Genomic DNA, 19,679 nt, shown 5'->3' on the forward strand with positions numbered 1-19,679 from the left:
TCAAATGTAATGAAAAATATAATATTTTCAACTCCTTCACGTGCTGAAAAATATCAAAAGCTTTGAAAAAAATTGACCAGAAAATTATTCCATATACAGCAGAAGAAGCACTTTCAATAGTTGTTGAAGGAAAATTAACTTAGTTTCATAATAACCATATCAATAAAATTTATTCATTCATTGGACAGCTCGGCGAAGATGCCCAAGAATCACGAAACAAAGATATAAAGCGTTTCGAGAAAGTTTCCCAAGAAAATTTTCGAGGCAGCAAAATATGGAAGATGTGTTCTATCTCTTGGTCTCTTCTGACCCATTAATAAGTGGTTTGAGAAAACTAAATCCTAAAACAAAAAATGCGTTTCCCTCTGAAATACTTCAGTTTCTAATAGAACCAGAGATCGAGCAAGCAGACTTATAGTTACAGTTTCACAACTCACAAGTCATTGAATGATATACACACATACAAACTCACACTCATGTTTATTTATGTATATAGTTGTTATCTATGCCTGCATTATTTATTTATTTATAATAACGACTGTTCAACTGTTTTTTTCAATCTATTGAATGTATAAATATTGTATTATTAAATGTCAAATTAAAGAAACCCTATGGCGTAAAGTAAAAAAAACGACTTTTTTCATTTTTTGCTTCTTTTTTGTGAATTTTCGTGTAAATTTACTTAAAAATGGTGAATTTTATCTAAATTATCTTATTTTGATATAATCATGCAATAATAAATTTAATAAACACAAAAAATAATTTTGGCCATGTTTTTGGGAAAATTTACCTGTGTGCGGCGGTAAAAAAACTAGGTGAGTTCATTGAATCCTGAACTCATAAAATATAGATTTTTTTTATATAAAATTCTTTCTTCACTCCGTTTTCCTTGAGGTAAAATGAATATTTAAATATCTTCTTAAGAGATCTTATCTTCTTGTCAAAGCCAAACGCTTATCCAAGTTGGCATCAATAATTTAAAGATTTTTCAATTTCAAATTCTTTGAAATGCAAAGATATATTATTCTTCGTCTAAATTGTCATAAGAAGAAGCAGTCTTTTCCTCACCAGGTGGTGACAATTCATTACAAATTCAATTCATTCTCAGATTATATTTGTTTTTTTACTATTTCTTTTATAGTACGAGTATTTTCATCTTTAAGCTAACAGAAAAAGCTAAATTATATTTTCGCACTCAAATACCCAAAGTCAAAAGGCATCTCTCTGTCTTGTTGGTGATGATGAAGTTATCGTAAGTTTTCCACCTAACAGAGTTTATCAACTTCGTGCGGAATTTGATTTCACGCTAAATAACTTGAGGCACACTACTATCCACGCAAAGTCTTGTTTCTTATTCTTTCTCTTATATCTAACGGATACGGATGCTGCCACTTATGCCAATAGCTACTTTGGAATTTGTATGTGCATAAAAAATGCGTCTTTTCTGCGTCGTCGTCCAAGACATCACCATCACCCTTACAAATCCCTTGAATTCGTCCTTGCCATTGAAGGCATCCACTAATGTGCAAGAAGCTAGTGATAGAATAGAGAAAAATAAGTGCACAGAGAGGGAGTCAATGTGATGGTCCTTAAACGTGAATTGAATACAAATCGATTTGTGGGTTGTTTCGAATGCAATTTGCGTTCCATTAGATTCTCATATGTTATGCAATTTAGCAACAAGAGAGGATATTATACTAGAAAGGGGTTGGCTTCGGAAGTGAGAGACATTTTTGTTTTAAAGTTTGATTGCCACTGGTGGCATAGTAAATACTTCAACATGGTGCAAGTATCTTGTTATATTGAATCACTTTGGGATATTGTTGTTGCACGTGGTGCAGCATATTGCACAGCTACTCATGTGCATATGGAACATGCAGGAAATTAAAAGTGACCCGAGGATGTGACGGATCACAGTGTTCGGACGGTGAATGAGTAAGTGGTGCACCAAAGTGCAATTAATAAATGGCCTCACCAAATTTATGACAGTTTCCATTTGGTTTATTTCCGGTGTGGTGCGGTGGTGGTGGTGGAGGAATAAATTAATATAGAAATCGTTTAAAATTTAATAATTGATTTTAATTGAGTACGTTCTTTGCTGATAGGTAATTTTGCTTAAAATAATTTTTGACACTAGAGACACTATTAATTGTACGTAATTTTCAATCTTAAACATTTTTACTTTCACTGCCATTTGCAAACTTATCTTCATTTTTAATGAAAATATAACTTCAATTTTCATGAAATGAAAATGATTACATAAATAACTGAAAGTGAAAGTGAAAATGAAAATACATACACCTGTCAAAATAAAAATCTCAACTGTCACTTTGAATCAATCGTCAACTGTATTGTCAATTTTCAACTGTTTGTTTGAGAATGATCCTCTGTCAATCTTCAACTGTCAATTAATGTAATGTAAATAATCTTATGGCAGTGCATTAACCCCATTTCGCCCATTAATTTCTGTAATGCTTTTTGAATTACACTTCATGGTGAGAAAGAGATAGTCAAAAGAGGCAGCCAATTTAAATTTTAAACTCATTTCAGTTCGCTGGACTCACATAGCTGTCAAAATCATTCATTGGAGTGATGCCAATCTGAACACGTGTCCTTGTCTTAAACTTTTTTTTTAATAAGAGGTGTGGGTTATAGACCAGGGTCGATAAATTTTTGAAACGAAAAAAAATCATAATAGAATGAAACCCATTTTAAAAGGAGGTGAATATGATGAAAATTAAAGGAAAAATAAATTACGGGCGAACCAAGTTCGGGAAGTGGGTGGGTTGAGTTTTTAATGGTAAGAAATGGTATATCCCGATTTAAGGCAAAACTACAAATCCTATAGAAAAAAGTTGTATGGCAAAGTTTTAGGTCATAAAAAGATCTACAACTTTTGTATCAAAAATTTTTTCACATAACCTCAAAATTTATGTGAAAAATTCAAAAAACCGAGTTTTTGGTTTTTTTATTTTTATCTTTTTCAAAAACAAAAATTTTTCTATGAAATTTGGTGAAAACTTAATGGTAAAAAATGGTATATCTCGATTTCCGGCAAAACTACAAATCCTATAGAAAAAAATTGTATAGCAAAGTTGTAGGTAATAAAAAGATCTACAACTTTTGGATCAACAATTTTTTCACATAACCTCAAAATTTATGTGAAAAATTCTAAAAACCGAGTTTTTGGTTTTTTTATTTTTATCTTTTTCAAAAACAAAAATTTTTCTACAAAATTTGGTGAAAACTTACTTTATTATGTCCCAAATACACTGTTATTTATTTGATTTAAAATACTAATTTGTTTACCTTATTTCTACTTAATACCAAAAAACACCCTAATTTTCAATCGAAAATGCACGTGTCAAAATATCAGCTTTTTTCAAAAAGTCGGTGGGCATTTCGTTCGTTAAAATGTCTATTTTCTGATGGTGTGAAAAAAAAATTTACATTAGTAAACTATAGAACATGTTCTAGTAAAATGAAGAAAGCTTGAATTCGAAAAAAAATGTATATCATTGTTTACAATTTTGGCCTATTTATTCAAATTTACACTTTAATTGCTCAAAAAACGTAAGATTTATCAGTGTAACATGAAATCTAAAGTTTTTTGAGTAATTAAAGTGTTAATTTGAATAAATAGGCCAAAATTGTAAACAATGATACAAAATTTTTTTCGAATTCAAGCTTTTTTCATTTTTTGAATTTTACTAGAACATGTTCTATAGTATACTAATGTAAATTTTTTTTTACACCATCAGAAAATAGACATTTTAACGAACGAAATGCCCACCGACTTTTTGAAAAAAGCTGATATTTTGACACGTGAATTTTCGATTGAAAATTAGGGTGTTTTTTTGGTATTAAGTAGAAATAAGGTGAACAAATTAGTATTTTAAATCAAATAAATAACAGTGTATTTGGGACATAATAAGGTAAGTTTTCACCAAATTTTGTAGAAAAATTTTTGTTTTTGAAAAAGATAAAAATTAAAAACCAAAAACTCGGTTTTTTGAATTTTTCACATAAATTTTGAGGTTATGTGAAAAAATTGTTGATCCAAAAGTTGTAGATCTTTTTATTACCTACAACTTTGCCATACAACTTTTTTCTATAGGATTTGTAGTTTTGCCGGAAATCGAGATATACCATTTTTTACCATTAAAAACTCAACCCACCCACTTCCCGAACTTGGTTCGCCCATAATTTATTTTTTCTTTCATTTTTATCATATTCACCTCCTTTTCCAATGGGTTTCATCCTACTTTAATTTTTTTGTACTTTTTAATATTTTTGAAGGCATCGGCACTGGTCTATGAGGGCTATGCCGCCTGTGACGGAACATCGTGCATTTTCTAGACGTTGCTCTTCGGTTCTGTATATAAATTCATACGCGTCCTTGAAATCGATAAATAGGTGACGGATATCGATTTGATGTTTCTGGATCTTGACATTTGGTGTTTTAAATTTTTACCCAAGGTTGGACGACATTGATTCTCGTTAAAAAACATAGCTTGAGTCTTTGAAATTTGTTTGACAGTAAAAAGTTAAAACCGAAATTTGGCTATGCCGCCTGTGACGGAACATCGGGCATTTTCTAGACGTTGCTCTTCGGTTCTGTATATAAATTCATACGCGTCCTTGAAATCGATAAATAGGTGACGGATATCGATTTGATGTTTCTGGATCTTGACATTTGGTGTTTTAAATTTTTACCCAAGGTTGGACGACATTGATTCTCGTTAAAAAACATAGCTTGAGTCTTTGAAATTTGTTTGACAGTAAAAAGTTAAAACCGAAATTTGACAGATCAACACCAGAATAATTTCTAATTAATAATTATTAACCTTTATAACATATCCTCTATAAATAATGGTTTTATTCCGCATCATCTTTATAATGGAGCACTGTTAAACACAATCGTTTACATTTAAAAACCACGAATACATACAATGTATGCAGGTAGGTACATCAATCGCAAACAAAAGCACAAGCTTAAGCAAGCTTATACAATTGTATTATTTTACCCTTCCGGTAAAAAAAAAAAACTAGTTATTTCGTTTAAAAACACTGGATACTGATACATAGCTATGTATATTTTATAAACTTCTTGTTTTTATAGTTACATTATTTTATTAATATTTATAATATAAGTTACAACCCACACCTGAAGTCTTTATGAAGGCTTAACGTTTCACATAACTAACGTTAAAGCAACAAATTACCCTAAGGTTCCTGCAAAGTCACTCTATCAATGTCAGAATTGTAAAACATAGTAGAGTTTTTGTCTATCTTTACCTTAAAAAGAGAAAACATGATTTTCCTTTGGTGAAGGTGGTTATTGTGCAATGTATTTTCTTGTAGAGAATAGGAAAGAAAAATCAGTTATGCAGTTAGGTACCTATACATATATAATGTCAATATCTCTGCATAATTTTCTTCAATTTATTTATTTTTTGTGTGTAGTTCTTGATTTAAACCTTTTCTGTACCAAAGATATAAGAGCATGTCCTGAGCATATCCCGAGCATGTCCTGAAGATGTCCCGAGCATGTCCTGAAGATGTCCCGAGCTTGTCTCGAAGATGTCCCGAGCATGTCCCGAAGATGTCCCGAGCTTGTCCCGAAGATGTCCCGAGCACGTCCCAAAGATGTCCCGAGCATGTCCTGAAGATGTCCCGAGCTTGTCCCGAAGATGTCCCGAGCATGTCCCGAAGATGGTCCGAGCATGTGCCGAGCTTGTCCCGAGCATGTCCCTAGCATGTCCCGAGTATGTCCCGAGCATGTCCGAAAATGTCCCGAGCTTGTCCCGAGCTTGTCCCGAGCATGTCCCGATCTTGTCCCGATGATGTCCGAGCATGTCCCGAGCATGTCCCGAAGATGTACCGAGCTTGTCCCGAGATTGCCCCGAGCTTGTCCCGAGCATGTCCCGAAGATGTCCCGAGCACGTCCCAAAGATGTCCCGAGCATGTCCTGAAGATGTCCCGAGCTTGTCCCGAAGATGTCCCGAGCATGTCCCGAAGATGGTCCGAGCATGTGCCGAGCTTGTCCCGAGCATGTCCCTAGCATGTCCCGAGTATGTCCCGAGCATGTCCGAAAATGTCCCGAGCTTGTCCCGAGCTTGTCCCGAGCATGTCCCGATCTTGTCCCGATGATGTCCGAGCATGTCCCGAGCATGTCCCGAAGATGTACCGAGCTTGTCCCGAGATTGCCCCGAGCTTGTCCCGAGCATGTCCCGAAGATGTCCCGAGCATGTTCCGAAGATGTCCCGAGCTTGTCTTTCTCAGAAACTACGTAGCTGAAAATTTCTGAGGAGCTTGATATTGAGTAGGTTAACAAATAAAACGAGTTTGAAGTGTTTGACATTATTAAAATAGAAGTAAGAAGGGTTCGCGAAAAAGGCCTGAGTTGGTTGCTAAGGGTGTAGGACTCAAGTTGATAGAAAACTTGGCTTGGCAACCGGAGAGGCAGAAGATAAAGTCTGATCATAAACAAACTTAATTATTTTGTTGTTCTATTCATAGTTTGGCACAATTTCACCATTTCACAAAATTTCTCCATACATTTGTGACCTAGTTCAATATACACTCGCCATTTTGATGACGTCACGTGCATCATAAATCGAATGTGAACACCACCTTACAGATAAAAGACAGGTTTACTTGAATGTGTTGTCTATGGAAAGCAACAAATACAGCACACAACCATAGACGAACAATTACCAAGATCGAAACTTTCATAAATGTTTAATCTATGGAAACTTCATATACAAAAATTTGAATTATACAGATGACGTCACAAAATCAGAAAGAGATAGGATAACGAAAATCTGAGTATACCAACTACATTGTATTCTGTATATCTGGATACAGCCGTGTGTATTGCGGCTGAGTCGAAAAGGCACTTTCTCATTACAAATAAAATAATTACCTATACCTACTTCGAAAGTGGCAACAGCCAAAATTTCATTTTTTAGCTGAGGAATTTATAAGCTTTTGAAATTGGCCAATGGCCACGCACCCTTTAAATATAACCATATTCTTTGGTTAACACCACTTTGTTTTACTTTACAGTCTTTAACCTCGATTCTATTTTTATTGATCGATATATTATATACTTTCAAAAGATTTCAAGTTTTGTTTTTTTTTTTTTTCAAATTCAAACACCTTTACATAAGTTTAAACATTTTGAAAACTTTTCTTCGTATGAAACTTTGGTGGTTTAAACTCATTTAAAAGTTTCAATATAGTGATTAAAATGAGGTCACACAATCGATTAGTTAGTGTATTCCAGTAGAAGCATGTGGTTAATTTTGTTTAACTTTTCGGGGAAAGTTTGGATGCTCCAAAGAGTTTTTTATGTGAATAGTTGATAACATAAACTTTTTGCATCGTTTTCAGTTTTAATGTTTTAACGGAAACTATTTTGCCGCTCGAATGGTCTGGATTGAAAGACAAATTAGTTTTTATTATAAAATTAAAATTATTTACCATTTTTAAGGGTTATCGATTTAATACTAATGTTATGATTGAATGGTCATGGACTGCAAAGTAGTTATGGGAACAATCGACTGATATCGATAGTTAGTAACTGAATGATTTGAACTATCGAATAGTTCATTCATTCATTCATTTATTCTTTCGAATAAAAACTATCGAATAAAACTATTAAATAAAAACTATCGAAGAAACTATCGAATTAAAACTACCGAATAAACTATTGAATAAAAAACTATTGGAATGAAAAAACTATCGTATAAAAAAAAACTATTTGAATGAGAAAACTATCGTATAAAAAAACTATTCGAATCAAAAAATTATCGTATAAAAAAACTATTATAATGAGAAAACTATCGCATAAAAAAAACAATTCAAATGAAAAAACTTTCGAATAAAAAACTATCGAATGAAAAACTATTCGAATGAAAATAGTAACAAAATGAATGAATGAATGAATAAATAATTTAAAACTACCGAATGAATGAATATTTTACAACTATCGATAGTTTGATAGTTTTTATTTAATAGTTCCCATCACTACTGCAAAGGTCAGCACTGGAAGAAGAGTTAGAGCTGTTTTAAAAAAAATTTTAAAAAAGGTGATCACGCTTCATCTCAAAGCATCAATTGTTTTGAAGATACAAATTTATTAATATCGTCTACAATCAAATTAAGTGCGATAATTAATTCAAATTTCGGTCTTATGCAAAGTGTTTTTTGTTGTACACGAGAGTTTTGTAGCTCACTCAAACTCCTAATTCGATGAAGAGAGAGAGTATGAGAATGTTTTTTTGGTTTGGTGCTTAAATTTAAGCGTTTTATAAGCCGTCTGTCTTTTGGTTTGTCACAATTAAGGGATGTGACCAACCTTCTCGATGTGAGACAATGGACCACCCGATGTAATGTACTTTGAATTTTCCTTTTATATTGCATATTTCACGAAAATAATGTTGTGAATTATTTGCTAGTGGATTTTTAGGATACAAACTGGTTGTTTTAGGTTTTGTGATGAACCTAATAAAGTAGGGAACATCTAGTTTGTAAACCATCAACAAAATAGCTTTAAACAATAGGCTGCTTTAATGCAATAAAAAGTAGCAAGTCTAGTTATAAATATTAAGTTGTTGAAAAGTTTTTTGTAGCAGTTGTTTATATGGATTTTACATAAATTAACCGATTAGGAATAATGAACTTAAGTGCTTTTGAAACCACAAAAAGCTTTACAAATGCTTTAATAAACTTAAGAACAGAATCCACAGAAAGCATATGGCTACAAGCTTTAAAGGTCCTAGAACTGTCATTGGTCGAAATAGAAGTTTCTAAAGCTTTATCGCTTTATGTATAAAAGCTTTTATTTCCTATATAATATATATAACATTTTCCATCATGTGTTACAAAAATCGTAAATGAATGTCATTTGTTTTTGAAATCTGGCTATCCATTTGGTTTGTTTGTATACCTAACATAATCAAGAAATTTGCAAGAGATAGTTGTTTGCTTGCCGGAAAGTGTCTTCAATGGAGGAAAAAAGACTAAACCTAAAGCAAACAAATCTTGCTTGAATTATAATTCCTATACAGGGTGTCCCACAGTCACCGCCCCAAATGAAAACCATGGATTCCTGAGATCATTTTAAGTCGAAAAACTTAAGAGGTAATTTTCTCGTTTTCGTCCCGTTTTCGAGTTACCACGGTTTTTATGATTTTTGTTCTCTTGTCCTTTAACTGGCCTTATCTTTGCCAAACTACGTTTGATTTGAAAGATTTTTTTTACAACCAATCAAGAATTTATTACAGTTTAAGTTTGTCTCAAAACTGTTTTTTCTGCGGACAACCGTTTCACCACAATTTTGCATCAAACACAATTTTCTTCGTTTTTTAAGTTGTTTTTTACACTTTCATATCATTTAAGTCAAAAAAACACGTTAATGAGTATTAATTTTTTGTGCTTTTTATTAAAGCTCAGTTTATTTCCATAAAAAAAAAAATTTTATTTCATAAAAAAGGCTACTGAAAGTAATTAAAAAAAAACATAAACAAACTGAGCGAATAAAAAAAAAAATAATTTATAAATAAAAAATTAATTTAAATGAATTAAAAACTTTTTCTGAGCTATTGTGGTTAAGAAGAACAAATAGATAAAGCTGCACCCAAAAATACATGTGCATCACTTTTTAAATTATTGATGCCGATTTCTGTCAAAAAATTTATAACCTTGATTTTTTTTATAATTTTTTTTTTGTAAGAAAACGCGATAAAAATGGATTATAAGCGGTTAAAATGAAAGAAGTAATTGAATTTATTTTTATGAATTCAATTAGTTCTTCCATTTTAAGAAAATCAAAACGAGGGTTATTTGAATTTTTGAATGATAGATTGTGTCAACTGCTAATGTCAGTAATCCCAAATAGCAAGTATTTTGTATTTTTGTTGAAACTTGGCATTGAATTTAGAAATAGAGACATGAGGAAGCTCTGCGCTGCATGCAGATTTTTCTCCCATACCCTTCAAGCAAACAAGTCCGACCTTGGTCCGAATCCGCTCCGCCTCAGGCGGAGCTCCCAACTAACATTTTTGCTTTCGGGTTTCGAGCCTAAAGGGCTATTCGCACCTATAAAACTGGTATACTACCCACGGTAAAAAATTATCAGTAAACGCTGATATTTATACTCCTAAAAAATTTCTTAGGAGTATCTTATAGTGGGATTATAGGTGCGATGAAAAATTCTCTGTAAGCATTGTATAAAGCTTCGCTGGTCTTCTGTTTAGTGTCACACTATAATGATGTTGGGAAGTGCTTACAGTGTCATAATATAATAATGTTAGTTGGAAAGTGTTTGAGTTTTATTCACACTTAAAAATTCTCAAGTGCCTTATTGTGATTATTTTTTGTGTTAAATAGTTTAAAATAAAATATAAAAACAGTCAAAATTGGTGTAAAGTTTAAAGTATTTCTCTTTTATACTAATAGTATCAACCTAGATCCTCAGATAAACTTGGTTTATGAAAATAAGTTAATACTTAAATAAAAATCAATATAAATGCAACACAATTTAATTTCTTTTTATTTCTCCTCCTTTTATTTCCCCTCCTTTTATATCCAACCTCACTTTTTATTCCTTCTCCACCACAATCGTTTGTTGATGACAAACTTTACAGTAGTCTTAAGGCTTGGCCACACCGGAGGGTATGCGGTATAGTGGTAACGATATTTGTACTAAAAAAATTCCACACCTGAACGTTGATGTGTCAGTTTGGAATTTTTTTCATACAAGTACCCTCACCGCTACCCGTACCGCTACCGCATACCCTCCAGTGTGGCCAAGCCTTTATAGTGTACTTCTTCCCACACTTATAGGATCGAATACCACTTTCGGCTACATCAGTAGAAACTTTACAGCAGTATTTGATTGCACCTCTCATAAGTTTAATAGGAGTGAAAAAGGGGGCCTTTTTGATGATAAACAGGGTTATATGAGTCTTTTAGGTGTGAAATTAGTCATGACGAGAAGCTTCTCACCATCGTTATAACATCGAAATTGTTAGTTGGGCTGAGTCCGACTTCGGCTCAGAAACGGGTCTGAAGGCGGCTCAAATTAGTATGGAAATTGAATCGTTTATTTCAGAAACAGCATAAGTCCATGAGCACTAACTTTTCAGGAGCAACAAAAAACTGTTTTTTATGTTAAAACTCCACAACACTTCAAATTTAGAGTATGCCGAGTTATAATCTAGCTAAAGACAAATTTAAAAACCTTTAACATATAAACCTTTTTTCAAGTCTTAGCGGGTTTTTAAGCCTTTAAAGTCGCTGGACTTATGTCGTTTCTGCTCAAAACGACTTTTTGTTGGTAAAACTTTTGTTTTCATCTAGCTATAGCTTTTGAACCCTGCTTCTGATTTTAATGAATAAAATAGCAGTAGATAGATTAAATCTTTACCTCTTCATTGATGTATAATTTTTAAGCTTATGTGTCATGATGGCTGGCATAATAATTAAAAACTGGTAAAATGTCATATATTCAAGAGTAAAACACGTTGCCACCGCGAGGAAATCTGGCTATAACTTTTGAACCCTGAGTTCAATTTTAATGAATTAAATAGTTATAGATAGAGTAATTTCTTACCTTTTTAAAGATGTATAACAAAAGGGTGTGCGTGTCAAGATTGCTGCCAAAATAACTTAAAACTGTTAAAAAGTCAAGTATTTAGCAGTCAAAAATGTTGTCACCGGGTGAAATATTTCCATATATTTTGAACCCTTTTCTTTCAGTTTTCGTATTTGGGGGGGTCTGACATACTTAATTTTTTTCCAGAAGATGAATAACTATACATAAATGAGAAATCTAAAAAAAAAAACTTTTTGGGAAAAATGGACTTATGCTGTTTCTGAAATAAACGATTCAATTATAATCACCGCGGAGCCGATTTTATATGTATTGGTTTTTTCACCACGATTTCTCCTTCGACTTTTTGTTCATACACAAAAAGTTGCAAGTGTATGAGTGCAACCCCGTTTTTCTCGGTCGGAGTGTCTTTTCTGAACTCCGTTTTCTTGCTTGAAAAGTAAGAACCCGGTTAATTTTATTTTGCTGCAGGAAAAAAACTGCACGTCTGTTTTGACCATAAAACTATACGCTGGAACTATATGAGTAATGAAAAGACAAATAACTTCTTATACTCATACAAAAATATTATTTATTAATAATGAACGTTTTCGGGAATATAGCCTAGTACCTACGTAGCTGAAGCGAAACGAAAAATTTTCAAGTCTCCAAAGTCAACAGCGACATGTTAACTAAAAATTACCATCGGGTATTATATCAATGTAAAAATAATAAAAGTACCTACAATTCAAGAAAAAACATTAAAAAATAAAAACAAAACAAATTTAATTTCCTTCAAGATATAGCTATTGAATTTTTTTGTGGAAAATTTCGTTTCGCTTCAGCTGCGTACTAGGCCTTAAAAGAAAATTTAATCAAAAAACTAATAATCAACATTGTGAATGAATACTATTATAGTTCAATTGGCATCACTCTATTCTTTTTACGCTCCATTCACAATTACAAAAATCAAACAAGCTGACAACTGTCATTGTTTGACATTTATCTCTTGCTGCCTTGTTATTTTTTTTTTAGAACCAACAACACTATTTAAACGACATCATTTGTTTTTAATTCAATTCCACAACTATAAATAATTTTTTCTCAAAAAAACTCAAAAAAAAAAAATCTAATTTAAAAAACTTCATTCAATATCTCCCTGGCCATTGATAAAAGGAAAAAAATTCTATTTCAACATCTAACGCTCGCTATAACATGACCACCTATGTGACAGATGGGGAAGGTAAAACAAAAAAAAAAAAATAACCAAAATTTTTTGCACACATTTTCCATTTCAATTTTTGCCGCAAAAAAATAAATGTACCTATGCGCGCTAAAAAAAGGTCAACTCGAATTTATATAAAACAGAATATTCTCAAAAAATGATGATTTAAATGAGAGCTATTTCTATTTTATTTTGATTTTTAGGAAAATTTATTCCTGCCACTCAACGACCAGATGGCACATGGCGCAAAGCGCGTCGCGTCAAAGAAGGTTACGTCCCCCAAGAAGAAGTCCCACTCTACGAAAGCAAAGGCAAGCAAATTGCAAATCGAAAGCCTGACCGTCCAGTCGGTATGCCCGCTCCACCTCCGCTCACCAAGAAAGAAAAAGCGAAGAAAAAGAAAGCCGGATTGCTTGTCTTGCCAAAGAACTCCATTAACACACCCAATTTGACGACGACAGCCGTGGCCGCAAACTCCAAGGAGAACAGCAACAATAACAAGAAATCATCGTCATCATCTGCAAGTACAAATTCAACACCAACAGCAGTTCCTTCTGCTGGCGGCACACCCGCAACCGCCTCCGCCTCTGCCACAGTCGAGTCCATTACCAAAGATCTCAATAGTGTGGAACTCGTCGAAGATCCACAACTTGAACTCAGCAAAAAGATCAAGAAACTGAAGAAGAAAATCCGTGAAATCGAAGCCATCGAAGCCAAATTGAAAGCTGGTGAACTCAAAAAACCCGAAAAGGACCAATTGGATAAGGTTAAAAGAAAAAAAGGATACCTCAAAGAGCTGGAAGAGTTGGAGAAGCATTTAGTCCCGACTGACTAGGCTTCAAAACGCTTAAACTTCCTGCTCACCAGCTATCATTCACTCAATGCACGGTTCTGCGTCTCTATCCAATGTGTCCATGGCATAACCTTGGCCTTGGATCCTCATACCACCTTAATAAGTTGAGCCTGTTTTGTTTTTTTACTCTTTTTTTCTGCTTCTTCTATTTTTGTTGTACATTTTTAACTTTATTTCAATCTTAAAAAAAAGGATTCGATTGATCTCTCTCATTTTGAATCGCAGTACAACTGTTAACCAGTCAGTCAATTTTTTTAAATTTGTTGTTTTTTTGTTTTCTAAGTTTGTCAAGTCTTCCTAGTCTTACTGCTTGATTGTAGTTGGCTGGCGACTGGTAATGACCATAGTCATAGCTATAGCCAAATTGCAAGATAAAGACGATGGAAAAATGTTTGTATTTTTCGTTGCGGGTTACAATAAACAACGCGTAGTAGCTCTTGTTTTAATCTATCATTTTTTTTTTTGATATTTTTTTAAATACCTAGTTGCATAAGATTAAAAATAGTTGAACCAATTTTTTTTTAATAATTTTATTCCACCATTATTATTGTTTCATTTTTTAAAAATGTTTTAATTTTAAATTTTTTTTTACAAAGTATAAAAACATTTTATTTCTTAAGATTAATTATAAATATAAATATACGATCAATGGTAGTGATTCAATCAAAGATTATAAAAAAGATAAAAATATTTTAAGTAAAAACAGAAAATACAAAAAAAAAAAAAATAATAATAATTATAAAAATAATATGTAACAAGCGATATTTTTATCTAGGGAGAATTTTTGTAGACTTTTAAGTAAAGAAAAACAACAAAAAGAAATTAATGTTAGAAATAAAAAAAAAAAAAAAAAACAAACAAATTAAATTGTGTGTAATGCTGTTCGTAATTAACTGTTTTTTTTTTTTTTTATTTTAACTTTTTTTTTTGTGTAGCTATTTAGTTTTTATTTTTGAAATTTGAACAAAGCCTACTGGGTGCCAGAATCAGATTTTTTGATTAACGGCCAATTTATTGAGCCTCCATTAAATTTTGAAATTTATCGCTTTAGTTAACGGCCTCGTTAAACTATTGTCGCCTTTAAGTATACATCATTAAAAATTCATTTAATTCACTCCTCTTTAGTTAAAGTCCTTACTTTTAATGGAAACTTTAAATTTAAAACTCTGTTAAAAATATCCTAGGGATTTTTTATTTTGTTTGAAAAATAATCTGTCAAAAGCTACAATTTTGTCAAATCAAATAGATTTGAATTGGAAGAAAAACCAAAAAACTATGACCCGTAAGTATTTTGCAGCTGAAAACGCCAGAAAATGCAAGAGATTAACGATATACCAGTGGTAACCAAAGACTGCTACAACCTACAATTGAAACCATGAGAAGAAGAAGGAGTTAAGTGAAATTTTTAATTTTTTCCATCGGTGTCAAATAACAACTTAAATTTAAGTGTTATCGGCATTCATCTCGTGTCATTGGTTTAGAAGTAAGCTTTATATCTCTTCTTCTCATGGCTTCAATTGCAATGTTATGTATATTATGTATGTATTATGCAGCATCTCAAAAATGTGAAGTGGAGAATATATGTAATCTAGTAGATCTAGTGTTATCTGTGCGAAGTAGACAAGAAATGCATTAATTTCTTTGAATTTTGTTCTTTTTTATGGTACAAATGCATGTGTGTATACCTACAAAAAATTCTAGTCTGGACTTTTTTCATAATTGTGATGTTTTTTTAATAATTCTTCAGCTTATTTGACATTTTTCAAATAAAATAATAATTCAAATAAAAAAATAAATGAATGGAGAGTGAATAAATAGAAATTCTGTTTAAAACCTCCATTTGCTCTAAAAATCCCTCTTAAAAGGTCGAATTTGGTGTTTTAACTAAAACGACTTTTAAATTTAATACTCAATTAGTTAATGATGCCAAACTTCAAAAAAATCCTTAAAAGAGACTGAATTAAACGAAATTGGTTTTTAATTTTAAAATTCCTTTTTTTAATGGCGATTTAAGTTTAATGGAGAGTCAATAAATTGGGCCTAAATCCTTATTTAAAGATTTATAGCTCCAATAATTTTAAAGTTGGATATGGAAGAAATATTTTTCTAAATTGCTATGCAAAATGTCGAATGCAACTAACATCCGCTGCGCTGTAACACAAAAAAAAAACAAACCATTTAACTTGGACACTGATGGTCAAAATATCTATTAACCGGCCGCAACTGGTGCGGGTTATTAACAGTTTTTACAAATGAAGAAAATACGTCCTATTATTATAAACTCCATGGAAGCAAATGCTCTGAGTTGCGAAACTAAAAAGATATAATAATGTCGACATCAAGGTCATTTCGACTAGCTCTGAAGACCTCAAACTTGACGATGCCATCAATTGGCCTTAATATAAAGCTGTTAAAGTGTCTTTGTTTTGGAGACATAAATAGAAACAATTGAGTTAGTTATTCTTGAATTCGTTATTAGAACGCTTATAACTTCAAAGCTGCATATTCACATTTTGGTTATACATAGGGTGACTATATTTTTTAATATCAAATAATGAACTAAAACAAAAAGTTAACCGGGTTTCTAACTATTGTTTTTTTTTAAGTAACACAAAAACAAATCTTCCCCAAAATCCAAGTCAAATTCCACATTTTTTAAAATGTTGAATTTTTTGTTTGAAACTTCACGTCCTACTAGCTACTATTGTCTTCTGACTTTTTTCCCATAGTTCAGTTTTCACAAAAACATAGTTTTGAATGATCTAATATTCTTTAAAACCCTCAGGGTTACGACAATTTAAATCGTTTCTATTTTTCATAATGTAAATTACATTATGATTTTTGCACATTCAGAAAAAATTCGTTTTTGTTTCAACAAAACTATAAATACTGAACAAAAAATGAACAGCTTTTGAAAAACTGAACAATTTTATGTTTTTTAACACAAAATAATTCATAATGAACAGTTCATTATTATAATGAACGGATGGTTACCGTAGTTATACATCCACTCTCAAGATTTGCTCATCTCGATAGTAGAAGATTTCATTCCGCTCTAAGCCTAATAGATACGATTGTACGCTGCGCATAGGAGTATTCTGGTCGAAAAGCTGGACAAAAGTCGGTTTTCTAAAAATCAAAATTTTGAATTAAATTTTATACAAAGCGGATGGTAAATATACAGGGGCTCATATTATGCACTTCTTTTTTTGTGGTAAATTGTGTGGAGTGACAAAACAAGTTCAAAGTCAGTTGTTTATTGTCTGGATTTTTTTTTTTTTAATTTGTGGTGATTTGGTGAGCATTGTTAGGAGATTGATTGTGAGCGAGTGTGCTTTTAAACATAAAATTTTCAAATGAAAAATACAATTGCAGGTATTGAATAATAATAATTAAAGAGTAGTTATGGAAATATTAAATATTTTTTGTTCAATTAAATGACAGTGGGAAAAGTGTCTGCCACATATAGATATTTTTATTGCTTTTTTTTAAGTCTAAGTGCTTTGTTATAGTATACCCTACTATTCTGCTTCGTTATATAGATTTATGATGACTTTGACTATTTTTTTAATTTAATATCAAAAATTTGGGTGCGGATTTTTGCGGTTAACAAAATAATTTGCGAATTAAATTTTCACTTTGAGTAAAAAACACGTTTTTTTTTTACTTGTTTTTAACTTTTTCCACAAATTTTTGTTATTGAAATTGATGCATTTGGATTCACAAAGCCTAAAAATCACAATGGTTCCTTTCTAGAAGCTCTAATATTATTAGATATTTTAATTTTTCACATTTTCACATTCCTCTGCTCTTTATTACCGTTCTTGATTACCTGCTCGAAGGCAAAGTGACGGACCCAAAAGTGCATCAGTTATTCTTTGCTGACGATGGAGCCATCATAAGTGAAGACCCGATATCCCTGCAACGAGCACTTAATGTATGGGTGGATGTTCTAGAAGGTAGTGGGTACCGCATAAGCGAAAGACAGAATACCTATGCTGCCCATTTTCTGATCCACACAGGCCTATTCCTGACATTTATTTGAATGGTGTAGTGCTTCCCAAGTGTGAAAAGTTTAAATATCTGGGGTCTATGATAAATAACGAAGGTACTTGTGATGACGATATCAATCATCGCGTAAGCGTAGGGTGGATGAAGTGGCGGGAAAATTCTGCTATCTTCTGTGATCGAAAAATGCCCCCTAAGCTGAAAGGAAGGCTCTACACCGCAGTTGTGCGTCCAGCACTCACATACGGTTCACAATGTTGGACAATGTACAAAAAGTATGAGAGTAAGTTAACGGCAGCTGAGATGAAGATGCTTCGTATGACAGCAGGAGTAACAAAGCTTGATAGAATTAGAAGTACGAAGATCCGAGAAAGCCTTCATGTTAAAAACACCATCTCCCAAAAAATTGAACACGACCGACTCAGTTGGTATTGCCATGTTCAAAGGAGAGATCCTGAGAACCCCGTCAAAAAAGCAATATCATATAACGTTCCAACACGAAATAAAAAGAAAGGTAGGCCTAAAAACTCCTGGTACAAGCAAATGCAAAAACACCAGCATTCAGTTGGCCTCAGAAACGGAACAATACAAAACCGGGAGGCTTGCCGCCGATTTCTGAGGTCAACCCGGCGAACCCCACAGGCGGATCACTAGTGTGAAGCAGTAACGTGGGAAGGTTATGATATGATCCCCTCGACATCGAGATCATAACAGCGCCGAGAAAAAAGGAAGAAGAAGAATTTTTCATATTTTGGGTGTGTTAAATTTCATACTATTTTTTTTAGTTTTTCTTATCACGAGCGTTTTTAAATTTTTTCAACTTATTTACATAAAACCGCCTTTCATTGCATTAATAAAAATTTCTAGCAAAAATAAATTGTTTTACTTCAAAAAATAATTTTGTCCAGGTTTTTGATCGAAATACTCCTATGTGCGCTGCTGAAGCGAAACCAAATTTTTTCTAAGTCTCCAAAGTCCAAAGTCAAAAAACGATTTCGGAGCAAGATAAACGAACTGCACAATTAAATGTGAGTGACAAATGATTTAAAACTCTCTAAATATTCTAGCAGAGGTAAGATTTTCGTTGGTCTGCTTAATGTGCAACGAAAAGCATACCAAATTTTAATTTACGATTTTGTTGTGCTGGTTTTGTATGAAAATTTTCGTTTAGCTTCAGTAGCATAATAGGCTTTAGAAATGAGTACAAAATATTCACTTTTGAACTGAAATATAGAGTATAGGGTTCCTGGTCTACCAAAAAGTTGGAATCTAAGTTCATCGCTTTCTAATAAAAAGTCCAGAAAGTGCATTTTGGTCTTTGTAAATAACTAGGTTTTGAATACAGTGGATTTTTTTTGTTGAAGGAACTATTTACCTATCTCCAGTCGTTTAATGGTATTTTTGATTAAACATTTTTATTGCATTCTAGAAAATTGTTTTGGAACAATTTAAATTTTTTGCGATGACATTTTTTATAAATGACAATTTATTATGGCATATTTCATGCTCCTTTCCCATAACACTTCTTAAAAACGAATCAAAAGCTTATAATTTTCATTAATTAAAATTAAACTAATTTAAATACTCAAAATTTGGATAAAATCATCTTAATGAAAACATGAAATGAGATGATTTTATTTTTAAATTTGGTTGTGACCGATCTTCTTGAACCCGTTGAATATGTACCTACTTTCGATTTGCGTCATAAGTTTAGTATTATCTAATTTATTTATTTATTATTTTTTTGTATGCATATCAGTCACATAAATTACATTAATTTTGAATATCGAATACAAATAATTCTATTTATATCTGATACATTTACTTAAATGTAGTTCAAAACAAGTTAAATTAAATTATTAATTTATGATCATATACTTACTTAAAAACAAATAATACAAACAGGGCCGTTGAATAATATAAACATCAGGGCCAGTGGGCCAGCCGACCATTATCATTCCCAGTTAGCACTATACCAGGATGAAGTTTTT

The 19,679-nt window shown here is 32.2% G+C and overlaps 1 protein-coding gene across 1 annotated transcript; it reads left to right on the forward strand.

The window, feature by feature from the left end:
* Nucleotides 1–12,621: 12,621 nt before the first annotated feature.
* On the forward strand, nt 12,622–14,126 carry LOC129910706 (partner of Y14 and mago). The gene is made up of 2 exons (XM_055988194.1): nt 12,622–12,845; nt 13,031–14,126. The coding sequence occupies exons 1-2, from the start codon at nt 12,818–12,820 to the stop codon at nt 13,660–13,662; spliced, it is 660 nt and encodes a 219-aa protein (XP_055844169.1). The 5' UTR covers nt 12,622–12,817; the 3' UTR covers nt 13,663–14,126.
* The last annotated feature ends 5,553 nt before the right edge of the window (nt 14,127–19,679 follow it).

Source organism: Episyrphus balteatus, chromosome 2 (assembly GCF_945859705.1).
Source record: "Episyrphus balteatus chromosome 2, idEpiBalt1.1, whole genome shotgun sequence".
NCBI lineage: Eukaryota > Metazoa > Arthropoda > Insecta > Diptera > Syrphidae > Episyrphus > Episyrphus balteatus.

Coding starts and splice junctions, on each gene's coding strand:
- LOC129910706 (XM_055988194.1), top strand. CDS start 12,818: ATGACCACCTATGTGACAGATGGGGAAG. Junction 12,846..13,030: donor CTATGTGACAGATGGGGAAG/GTAAAACAAAAA, acceptor TTTGATTTTTAG/GAAAATTTATTCCTGCCACT.